Source organism: Saccopteryx leptura, chromosome 13, assembly GCF_036850995.1.
Source record: "Saccopteryx leptura isolate mSacLep1 chromosome 13, mSacLep1_pri_phased_curated, whole genome shotgun sequence".
In the NCBI taxonomy this organism is placed as follows: domain Eukaryota; kingdom Metazoa; phylum Chordata; class Mammalia; order Chiroptera; family Emballonuridae; genus Saccopteryx; species Saccopteryx leptura.
The window spans coordinates 39,964,922-39,977,109 of record NC_089515.1 but is presented as its reverse complement, the minus strand read 5'-3'; the positions used below and the strand labels follow the sequence as shown (position 1 = coordinate 39,977,109).

Below are 12,188 nucleotides of genomic sequence, written 5' to 3'. Positions count from 1 at the left end.
AGGGAGAGACAGTCAGACAGACTCCCGCATGCGCCCGACCGGGATCCACCCGGCATGCCCACGAGGGGTGACGCTCTGCCCACCAGGGGGCGATGCTCTGCCCCTCCTGGGCGTCGCCATGTTGCGACCAGAGCCACTCTAGCGCCTGGGGCAGAGGCCACAGAGCCATCCCCAGCGCCCGGGCCATCTTTGCTCCAATGGAGCCTTGGCTGCGGGAGGGGAAGAGAGAGACAGAGAGGAAGGAGGGGGGGAGGGGGGGAGAAGCAAATGGGCGCTTCTCCTGTGTGCCCTGGCCGGGAATCGAACCCGGGTCCTCCACACGCTAGGTCTTTACTGTTTTTTAAACATTCATCTGCACCTCAGCGTATTGTAAGTACCCATAGTAATGTTCACTCTGTCCATAGGTGAAAAAATTGCAAGTGAGGACGCCAATCAAGAAGCAATATGGGAATATCTTAAATAACAGTTCTATTGTTTTTTGTCAGGCATTATTTAACATTTTTTCATTAATATTTTAAAAGTTTCTTATAATCTAGTTTTCTTATAATCTACCTCTTTTATTGTTATTTAAGTATTAAGTGCTTGAAATAATAAACTACCTTTCGGTATATCAACTTTTTTATACTTAAAACAGTCATTAGGGCAGAGAACCGGTTGTTAAATTATTTGAATTCCACCACTGCTTACCTCTCTCCTGAGTTTCAAGTCTAAACAACAAGAACAAAAAATCCTACCTTCATAATCAAAAGTTGAACATTAATGCCCACTCTTTGCATCCTGGCTAACAACTGCCCAGTCACCAGCCACTACTCTCAGACCCCAGGGAGGACAGCTTCATCGGCATGGGAGATGGTCAGGTACTCACAATGGCAAGAGAGAGGTTCAACAACATTGAGTGGGCAAAGCTACAGTATTCCCAGCAAAAAATATTTAAAAAGTAACCCATGATAGGAAATACAGTGTGTCTGTAAAGTCATGGTGCACTTTTGACCAGTCACAGGAAAGCAACAAAAGACGATAGAAATGTGAAATCTGCACCAAATAAAAGGAAAGCTCTCCCAGTTTCATACCTATTCAGTGCAGTTTGATGTGGGCTCACACAGATTTTTTAGGGCTACTTAGGTAGTTATCCCGTATAGCCTCTACAGACTCGTCACTGACTGATGGCCTACCAGAACGGGGTTTCTCCACCAAACTGCCAGTTTCCTTCAACTGCTTATGCCACCGAGTAATGTTATTCCTATGTGGTGGCGCTTCGTTATAAACGTGCCGATATTCAAGTTGCACTTTGGTCACGGATTCGAATTTAGCGAGCCACAGACACACTGAACTTTCCTCTGTACCGCCCACATCTCGACTGGCATGGCCGTGGGCTGCTCTGCTGTATACATGGTGTTACATCATCATCTGTGCATGCGCATATGCTGCCACATCATCCTACAGAAACTGGGAGAGTTTTCCTTTTATTTGGTGCAGATTTCACATTTCTATCATCTTTTGTTGTTTTCCTGTGACCGGTCAAAAGTGCACCGTGACTTTACGGATACACTGTAGTTCCAGCACTGGCTGGTTGGCTCAGTGGGTAGAGCATCAGCCAGGCATGTGGGTGTCCCAGGTCCGACCCTGGTCAGGGCACATATGAGAAGCGACCATTGATTAGCACAATAATTTCATAATGGTAAGAAAATTAATTCAAATTCAACTACCTAACTTAGTCACTTCAAAATAATTCTCCAAATTCACGGAAGAGATATTTATAGAAAACTCTACTTTTTTATGTGTGGACATACTTAAACATATAATTTAGCTGTGAATTCTGGTGTGTTAATCAAGAAATTTCCCTCAGCAGACCACATTACAGTAAACTATCGAGTGACAATTCAAAAGTTTCTACCTTTGTGATCAATGGGAAAAACTCGGAAAGAGACGGATTTCTGACTGAGAGGCACAATGGAACAGGTAGAGTTTCTTTTCTGTTGAGTACTATTATGGGTTGAATTACATTCCCTGGAAAAATATATGTTGAATTCCTAACTACCAGAACCTCCGAATGTGATCTGACTTGGAAATAGGGTCTTTGCAGATCTAGCCAAGTCCAGATGAGGTCGGTCAGGTGGTCCCTAATTCACTATGACTGGTATCCTTACAAAAAGGAGGAATTTGCGCACAGAGGCAGACAGGCGCAGAAGGGAATGATGTGGAGACACAGGGAGGACACTCGAAGCTACAAGAAGCCAGAAGAAGGCAGGAGACAGATTCCCTCTCACAGATGCCAGATGGGCCCCGCCTGACAAACCCTGATCTTAGACTTGCAGCCTCCAGAACCAGGAGCTGTCAGTGTGCTGTCTAAGCGTTCACTCTATGGTGCTATGTTACAGGAGCCTTGGGCAACTCAAAAGGGCACTGACTCTACAAACTGTGACCTGCTGAGTTTTGAAACACCTGTGAATATATAAATGTAGCTAGTGTCTGTACCACAAAGCAAGGCTGTAACTAGTCTTTGAGAGAAAAAAAAAACCCAGGTGGTTTCAACTCCTCCCGTTCCTAGATCAGTCAGATGTGCCATCACAACTCTGCAGGAAAAGAATATAGACTCTGTAGGTAGAGAACATAAGTTTATCTAGAGCTCAGGTTGTAGGAAACTGAAGACAGAGGCTCTCATAGCCCAAAACAGGAGGAAGCAACAGCAGAAGACATTTTCCTACAGAAACGCAAATTCTCTGAATGGGAGAAAGATAACAGACAATTGGCATCAAAAGGAAGATTTCAGACCAAGAGGAAGAGAATCTTCCCCCCTGCTAATGGACATAGGTTTTGAAAGACAAGAAAAGCCATCAACGATAGTTAAAAATAGTTAACCATGGAAAGAGATGTCTTTATCAAAGCCACTTACTTTTGCTTTATTAGATTATTCTCATGGGCATAGAGTTAAAACACTTGCACACACATGTCAATGTTCAGTAAATGCTCACTGAATGAACAATGTCTATCTTACCATCCAATCTGAAAGGTACACAGCATTAATTCCTTGATCAAGACTCTCTGCTACTACCTGGTGGTGACATGTACACACTGTAGAGTAAAATAAGACCTTAGGGCTCGAATGCAAAAACCAACTCAGCAGTACTGTAGCAAAGTTCCTCCACGTGAACAGATTCTTCAGGAAAGCAAGATTGCATCATGAGGAATCCACGGGGCAGAAGGAAAAATGCAATTTTCAAGAATGGACCAATCATGAAAACAGAGCTTCTTAAAGGGTAGAAAAAATGGAATCATTGTCTCACTTGTGCAGTGAGTTACTAAACTTCAGAATCTGAGTGGCAGCCCTGGCTGATTGGCTCAGGGGACAGAGAATTGGCCCAGTGTGTGGATGTCCTGGTTTCAATCCCTAGTCAGGGCACACAAGAGAAACAACCATCTGCTTCTCTTCCCCTCTCTCTTCCCTTTCTCTCTATCTTCCCCTCCTGCAGCCAGTGGCTCTATTGGTTGGAGCGTCGCCCCAGGCCCTGACAATAGCTCAGTTGGACATCAACCTCGGGCACTAAAAATAGCTTGGCTAAGTTGAGCATCGGTCTCAGATGGCAGTTGCCAGGTGCATCCTGGTTGGGGCACTTGTAGGAGTCTGTCTTACTATCTCCCCTCCTCTCACTTAAAAAAATAAAAAGAATCTGAGCATCAATAACCACAAAATAGTCTAACATTCCATTGATGTCTTCCTGTTTATCTAAGTAAGAATATAGTACTTGTCAACAATGCAATAAAAGTCTATGAAATGAGATCTCTCCTATGAACCATGTAAGGAAGTGCTCCACGCATCTCACTGTGCCCACGACTGAGCCAAATCAGCACTGCGTGGCAGGGCTGGTCTTCACACTCTCATACTCTCCCCGGTCTTCCACTGTTGGACCTGCCACTCTCAGTAGACAGGACAGAAAGAGACACAGTGAAGCACATGGCTGCCCATCATCAGTGACCTCACCTGCACCATCAACCTCCCATTCACAGCACCACCATCATGTGACGGCGCAATGGGCTGGGAAGACATCGGAAGGAAAGGCTTCCTTATCATAGCAACAACACAGAGTGGGCAAAACTACATGTTCCAAGCCAAAAAAAAAAGTCACCCATGAAAGAGGATAGTTCCTAGAAACACACTCACATTCTTTGGACAAGCTTGTGAGTCTGGGAAAAACAACATCGAAGTCATCCCTGATTCAACACAGCGTTTCTGATTTTGCCAAATTCTCACCCACCAAGCACACCACAGGCAGGACAGACATGGCTGTTGACATGACTATGAGGCTGTTTATGCATGAATTGGACGGCTGCATGTGACACCCTCTTTGCTAAATATATATTTATAAAAACCTCTTCAGTCAAGAGAGATCAAAAGCTTTCTAGAAGTTACAGTTAAAGCCCAGAATTGTTCATTAAATCTGAGAAAAACAGAACTCAGACCCAGGAAAACAGAAGACTGAGTACAGCCCATCTGGGGCCATTGCTCTCAACCAAGCTATTTTTAGCACCTGAGTGCTAAAAATAGACCATGGTGACATGCTGCTACAAGGTGTTCTATTAAGAGGTGAAGAAGGTATAGAATACTTTTTATTTATGCAAGTGGCATACATTTGTTTTCTTTTGAAGAATTATTTTAAATATTAAAATATTTTTAGTAAAATGAAGGTCACTTCCACAAAGCACCCCTCCCCTCTGCAATAACCATTGGTCATGGTTTTGTTCATTGTTTTTAGTTTGGAGTGGATCCTTCCAAATCTTTAAATGAAATGTACGCACACATACACATATTTATGCCTGTGTGAATACACACACGTTTGAAGAAATAGTTTATGGGTATGTGTGTTTTTATGCATAGTATCAATAAACAGTATATACTACAAACAAACAATATCTTGAAATGTTAACTTTGGACTGTTTCTCCCACGCAATCGTACTAATGTCTCCTACTCAGTCATAGATCTCCAAACTGACTTGAGAAAATACAGATTCTCTGAGTAAGAATGAACAGGAAAGTTAAAAAAACAACAACACTGTGTGTGTGTGTGTGTGTGTGTGTGTTTACTACTTAAGAATCTAAACTGAAAATCCTAAGGCAAATGAGACACATATAGAATGTACTCATGGCAACAGAACAGAGAGAAAGAATAGAAAGACAGATGACAACCTTGGCTTTCTAAACACCGTTCACAATGCTACTGTCAAAGAACACTGGGTTGATGCTTCAAGGGTCTGAAAGAAGACAGGTAAATGTCTATAAATGGTAAGTGATGTCTATGAATGGCTACTTAAATGGCTACTATGCCTTTAATATTAGGGACACACAAGAAAGCGGTGTGGACTGAGGCAAAGCAGAAAGCATACCCTCATGAGAGAGCAGCTGTCACTCAGAGGCAGCCAACCATTGCTGTGGCAAAGTGCAGGTGAGCTGTCAGGTCTTCCCACGCTTAAAAAAAAAGGCAGAAGGCCCTGGCTGGTTAGCTCACTGGTAGAGCATTGGCCCAGGGTGCGGATGGCCTATGTTTGATTCCTAGACAGGACACACAGGAGAAGTGACCATGTGCTTCTCCACCCCTCTACCGCCCCTTCTCTCTTCCCCTCCCACAGCCATGGCTCAACTGGTTCGAGTGTATCACCCCAGGTGCTGAGGATGGCTCTGTAGAGCCTCAGCCTCAGGTGCTAAAAATAGCTTGGTTGCAAGCAATGGCCCCAGATGGGCAGAGCATTGGCCCCAGACAGGGGTTTCCGGGTGGATCCTGGTCAGGGCGCATGCAGTAGTCTGCCTCTCTATCTCCCTTCCTCTCCCTTGGAAAAAAAGAAGAAAAAAAGAAGTAGAAATAACTGGTATTCCTAGGTAAAAATCTCTCTCTCTCTCTCTCTCTCTCTCTCTCTCTCTCTTTTGTGACTAAGACAGAGAGAAAGACAGACAGACAGGAAGGGAGAGAGATGAGAAACATCAATTCTTCATTGTGGCTCCTTAGTTGTTCATTGTCTGCTTTTTCATATGTGCCTTTTTTGTTTTGTTTTGTTTTGTTTTTTGTTTTGTATTTTTCTGAAGCTGGAAACAGGGAGAGACAGTCAGACAGACTCTCGCATGCGCCCGACCAGGATCCACCCGGCACGCCCACCAGAGGCGACGCTCTGCCCACCAGGGGGCGATGCTCTGCCCCTCTGGGGTGTCACTCTGCCACGACCAGAGCCACTCCAGCGCCTGGGGCAGAGGCCAAGGAGCCATCCCCAGCGCCCGGGCCATCTTTGCTCCAATGGAGCCTCGGCTGCGGGAGGGGAAGAGAGAGACAGAGAGGAAGGGGGGGGGGTGGAGAAGCAGATGGGCGCTTCTCCTGTGTGCCCTGGCCGGGAATCGAACCCGGGTCCCCTGCACGCCAGGCCGACGCTCTACCGCTGAGCCAACCGGCCAGGGCCCATATGTGCCTTGATGGGGAGGGGGGCTACAGCAGAGCGAGTGACCCCTTGCTCAAGCCAGCAACCTTGGGTTTCAAGCCAGCGACCATGGGGTCATGTCTATGATCCCACACTCAAGCCAACGACCTCACACTCAAGCTGGTGAGCCTGCACTCAAGCCAGATGAGCCCGCACTCAAGCTTGCAACCTCGGGTTTCGAACCTGGGTCCTCTGCATCCCAGGCTGATGCTCTATCCATTGCACCACCACCTGGTCAGGCTAGGTAAAAATCTCTTGATTTTTAAGTGTTGACTATTTAAAATCCAAAGCTTACAAACAGCAAACCACAGAGCAGGTCAACACGTCACTGGTCACTGTACGGGCTGCATCAGGAGCCCAGGATGTCAGACTGAAGCTCTCACTTAACTCCACATGCATTCCTCTACTGGTACACAATGTCCCGAAGAAATATTGACAAGTTAACATGTGGAACACAGACAGTTCTGAAGGTGTTGGGTCTTTTCATAGGTAAAAATATCCCTCACCATTTGGTTCATTTTCTTGATCCTGCTTCTGTTTTGGAATGAGTTTCTGCAAAGGGAGAAGACAACCCCCGCCCCCACCCCCAAAAGCCTTTTTCTTTTCATTTCTTAGGTATGTGCAGTTTTGGCAGAAGAATTTTCTATTACATCACCTTGGAACTATACTGGCTGCTCCAGTTTATATCCTGAGTGAGGATCTGTGCACGATCCAGATTTTCACTGAGAGGAGACGCAGGCACATGGTTACAGGGAAGGAGAGTTCTTCTGGGGGCACCTTGTCACAGGGGCCCAGACAAGTGCCGATAAGGAGACACTACCTGAGCCACCTAAAAAGGAGGGTAAGGAATGAGCCTTTCAGGGGTCTTCAAACTTTTTACACAGGGGCCAGTTCACTGTCCCTCAGACCATTGGAGGGCTGCCAAATACAGTGGTCCTCTCACTGACCACCAGTGAAAGAGGTGCCCCTTCCAGAAGTGCAGTGGGGGCTGGATAAATGGCCTCAGGGGGCCACACTGCGGCCCGCGGGCCGTAGTTTGGGGACACCTGCTCTTCACTCTCCTTTGCAAGAGCACAGAGCTGGTTAGGACGAGGAGTATTCAGCCATCGATCACATCAACAGCTCCACCTAGAACGTCAAAACCGAACACAGTGTCCAGAGGTCATAGACATAGCAACAACCTCTGTCCCGCAGAAGTGACATTTGTTTCTTAACTAGTAAGGTTCAGGAGCGGAAACTTGAGAGGGCTGAACAACTTTTTGGAACTGACACCAAGGTGGAAAGGTTAAGAATATGCTCTGAGTAAAAACAATCATTGGTGACTTCCTGCTGAACACATTTACTGTTTTCAAAATTTGCGATGTGCTGAGCTTCTGATGCCTGAAGTTTACGAAGAGGACCATCCTACCTTGAAGATGAAATCAGCCATCAGCGGTCCAGGAATCTTGAAGGTCTGCCTCTCTGAGCCTCTCTGGAACTCCACTGTGGTGTTTTCTATGACGAAAACTCCAGGGCTGTTAAAGCTGTGTTCCCCTTTGTTTCCTTGGAGTGTTTTTGATTCAATAACTAAAAATTTAAAAATAAAATTTAAATTGAGAGCACTATCTTTTCTGAGATATAATTGATATATAACATCATGTTAGTTTCAGGTGCACACCATAATGATTTAATATTTGTTATCTATTGTGAAATGTTTACCACTTTAGTATAGTTAACAACCATCACTTCACATAGTTATGATTTTTTTTTTTCTTCTGGTGAGAACTTCTAGGAGTTTCTCTCTCAGCTGCTTTCAAACATAGACTACAGTATCTTTAACTGTTGTCACCATGCTGTACATTACACCCCAGAACTTTTTTTTTTTTGTATCTTTCTGAAGCTGGAAATGGGGAGGCAGTCAGACAGACTCCCGCATGCGCCTGACTGGGATCCACCCGGCACGCCCACCAGGGGGCGATGCTCTGCCCATCCAGGGTGTTGCTCTGTTGTGACCAGAGCCACTATAACGCCTGAGGCAAAGACCATGGAGCCATCCCCAGCGCCAGGGCCATCTTTGCTCCAATGGAGCCTTGGCTGTGGGAGGGGAAGAGAGAGACAGAGAGGAAGGAGAGGGGGAGGGGTGGAGAAGCAGATGTGCGCTTCTCCTGTGTGCCCTGGCCGGGAATCAAACCCGAGACTTCCGCACGCCAGGCTGACGCTCTAGCACTGAGCCAACGGGCCAGGGTCTACACCCCAGAACTTTTTAATATTAAAACTGAAAGTTTGTATCTTTCAACCCCCTTCATGCTTTTTTTTTCTTGGAAAGTGTGAGATTAAATTCTCCATCCACCCACCCTTGTCTCTAGCAATAACAATCTGTTCTAAATGAAAGGACTACTTTACAAGCATTATATTTCAGAAAGGTGTGTTACTATATATAATAGGGTATGATATCGACACAATGTAAATACATCCATTCAGTTTTCAAACATGGATTCACATTCGTGGAATAAACATGGAAGATTTCTAGTTGTCCATATCAAGGAGCTACCCTAGGTCCAATTAGGTCTATTCAACACTTTGAAGCCATTTCTACCATAAGGAGAATATGTCTCATGAGACACACATATCACATGCACACATATATATGAGACACATATATATATGAGGCACATATATATGAGACATATGTATGTGTGTATATATATACATATATACATATATACATATATATGCATATATATAATGATATAGCCATTTCTCAAAGTAAAGCTATGTTCCTCATTTTATCACCCATTCAATTTTTTTTTTTAAGCATGAGAGAGAGAAAGACACAGAAAGACAGACAGGAAGGGAGAGAGATGAGAACCATCAACTCATATCAACTCATAGTTGTGGCACCTTAGTTGTTCATTGATTGCTTTCTCATATGTGCCTTGACCAGGGGGCTCCAGCTGGGCCAGTGACCCCTTGCTCAAGCCAGTGACCTTGAGCTTCAGGCCAGTGACCTTTGGGCTCAAGCCAGTGACCATGGGTTCATGTCAATGATCCCACACTTAAGCTAGTGACCCGCACTCAAGCTGATGAGCCTGCGCTGAAGCCAGTGACCTTGGGGTTTCAAACCTGGGACCTCAGCATCCCAGGCTGATGCTCTATACATTGTACTACTGCCTGGTCAGGCTCACCCATTCAGATCTTAAACCCAGTTTTATTTAGAGAAAACCACAATGACACCTAAATTTACTTTTAAAAAAAATCTTTATTTTGTAATAATTAGTCACAAGAAGTTGCAAACATAGTAGAGAGGCCCTGTGTACCTTTCATGCAGTTTCACGCGATGGAACACGATAACTCTACATACACCACGTTATGTCACCACAGTACGATACCACAGCCAGGACTCTGACATCAATACAATCTGTGTCATTTCATCACACGTCACCACACCAAATAAAAACCTTTCCCATCACCACAAAGACCTCTCTTGTTTGTGTCTGCTGCCCCTTCACTCACATTTGCTTTTACATGAACAGAAGTGCTTTTCAGATGTCTGACAGAAACATGATCTTCAATGGTATCACTACAACAGCATGTCTGCTTTATTTAAATGAGTTCTTTCTTTCCCCCTTTCTTTTTTCCCTTCATTTTGTACATGCCCCTATACTCAGTGAACTTGGTCGGAGGCTGAGAGATGCGATTAAAAAAATACACGCTGGGTTTCAGGTCCCAGCTCTTTCCCCAGGTCGCTGCCTTGGGTTTTTGTCGCTTCAAAAAACGAAGAGTCGGCCCTGGCCGGTTGGCTCAGTGGTAGAGCGTCAGCCTGGCGTGCAGGGGTCCCGGGTTCGATTCCCGGCCAGGGCACACAGGAGAAGCGCCCATCTGATTCTCCACCCCTCCCCCTCTCCTTCCTCTCTGTCTCTCTCTTCCCCTCCTGCAGCCAAAGGCTCCATTGGAGCAAAGATGGCCCGGGCGCTGGGGATGGCTCCTTGGCCTCTGCCCCAGGCGCTAGAGTGGCTCTGGTCGAGACAAGAGCGACGCCCCGGAGGGGCAGAGCATCGCCCCCTGGTGGGCAGAGCGTCGCCCTTGGTGGGCGTGCCGGGTGGATCCCGGTCAGGCGCATGCGGGAGTCTGTCTGACTGTCCCTCCCTGTTTCCAGCTTCGGAAAAATACAAAAAAAAAAAAAAAAAGGAAAAAAAATTAAAAACAACAACAAAAAAAAAACGAAGAGTCAAGCAGACAGTCTCCCAGGTCCTCTTCTGCTCTGAAAACCTACGCTTGATTCACTGGTGTTCAAAGATTCTTTAACCGTTTCAAAACAAACAACAGAACAGAACCGTTTCACACAAACGACACAACTCCATCCAGTTTGCAACCTAAAAACGAGAAGCAGCTAACACGCAGGCTAACAGCCCCGCATCAGGGGCTGCAATCCACACGCTCTGGTGGTTTTTCCGTTGCAGGGTTTCTCTCCACCACGGGAGCAGCTGAAGGAATCCAAGCGCCCTGGACAGACACTGTAACCGGCACCAGGAGACATCTCTGATTATGCCTGACAGGCAGGCCGGGAACTTTCCTGGGACGATCCAAAGGCTGGACATGAGCTACTTGATCTGCAGGAGTCATTAGCGGTCAGAGAGTAATGCTGGCTACTCTCAGGCACACAAAACCCCAACCACGCTGGCCCTGGTCTCCGTGACCGCAGTCGATTTTTTGGAACGTGTGAGATTAAATTCATTTCCTAGTTCCAATGAAGATATAAAGCTGAATGTTATAAAGGGAGTTGTCAGTAAAAGTGAGATGAGAAACGGGAAGTAGTCAGAGGGCCCAAGACTGGATGAAATCAGCCCTCTAACGAAAAGGAGGAGAAACAGCGAGCGTTCGGGCAACACCAAAACACAGAAGGAAGTTGGACAGAATCCACCCTCATGGAAGACAGGCAAAAAAACACCACGTTTCTACACTGGGGTTTAGCCTGAAATGACTTGATTGAATTCAAACAGCGTGCAATGGACTTCGCAGCCGAGTAATCACTTTACTGCGGCGCTACCCTTTGGGATCATGGCTTTTCAAGCTACATCGAATGTGAAGCTAAAGTGGGGGGGGGGGGGGTCAGAATCCGGCAAGGCGACCTGGGAGGAAGGGATGATGGCATAACACCCCTCCACTAAAGCAAAGGTTAGTGCTTCTGTTCGTTTTGTTCACCGTTTTGGGTTTAATTTTTTCTTAATTTTTAAATTTATTTATCTATTTATTTTTAAGCGAGAGGAGGGAAGATAGTGAGACAGACTGACAGACTCCTTCATGCGCCCCAACCAGGATCCACCTGGCAGCCCCCATCCAGGGCTGAATCAACCGAGCTATTTTTAGCACCTGAGGCTGTCATGCTCAGGTCAATGAAGCTATCCTCAGCTCCTGTGGCCAATGCTTGAACCAATCAAGCCACTGGCTGCAGGAGAGGAAGAGGGAGAAAAGGGGGAGAGGGAGGGGAAGAGAAGCAGATGGTCGCTTCTCTTTTGTGCCCTGCCTGGGAATTGAACCTGGGATGTCCATACTCCGGGCCGATGCTCTATCCACTGAGCCAACTGTTTTTGGTTTTTAAAGTCGAGTCTATTCCATTACTTTCCCAATGTGTCCAAGATCTTGAGTGACAAGGACATGAGAACACAAGGAGCAAAGCCAGTTTTCTACTGCATGTGAGTTACCCAAACCTTCCTCTCCTCCCCAAGACATAGGCTTATTGTCAGAGAGCTTTT

General features: G+C 45.9%; 1 protein-coding gene across 1 annotated transcript in view; it reads right to left on the bottom strand.

The window, feature by feature from the left end:
- The window catches only part of ADAMTSL3 (ADAMTS like 3), a 251,753-nt gene that overhangs the window by 110,553 nt on the left and 129,012 nt on the right, over window positions 1-12,188 (bottom strand). Inside the window, exon 9 of the mRNA XM_066355569.1 lies at window positions 7,865-8,022. Within this exon, the coding sequence (XP_066211666.1) occupies window positions 7,865-8,022 (158 nt within the window). The remainder of the gene's footprint in view (window positions 1-7,864; window positions 8,023-12,188) is intronic.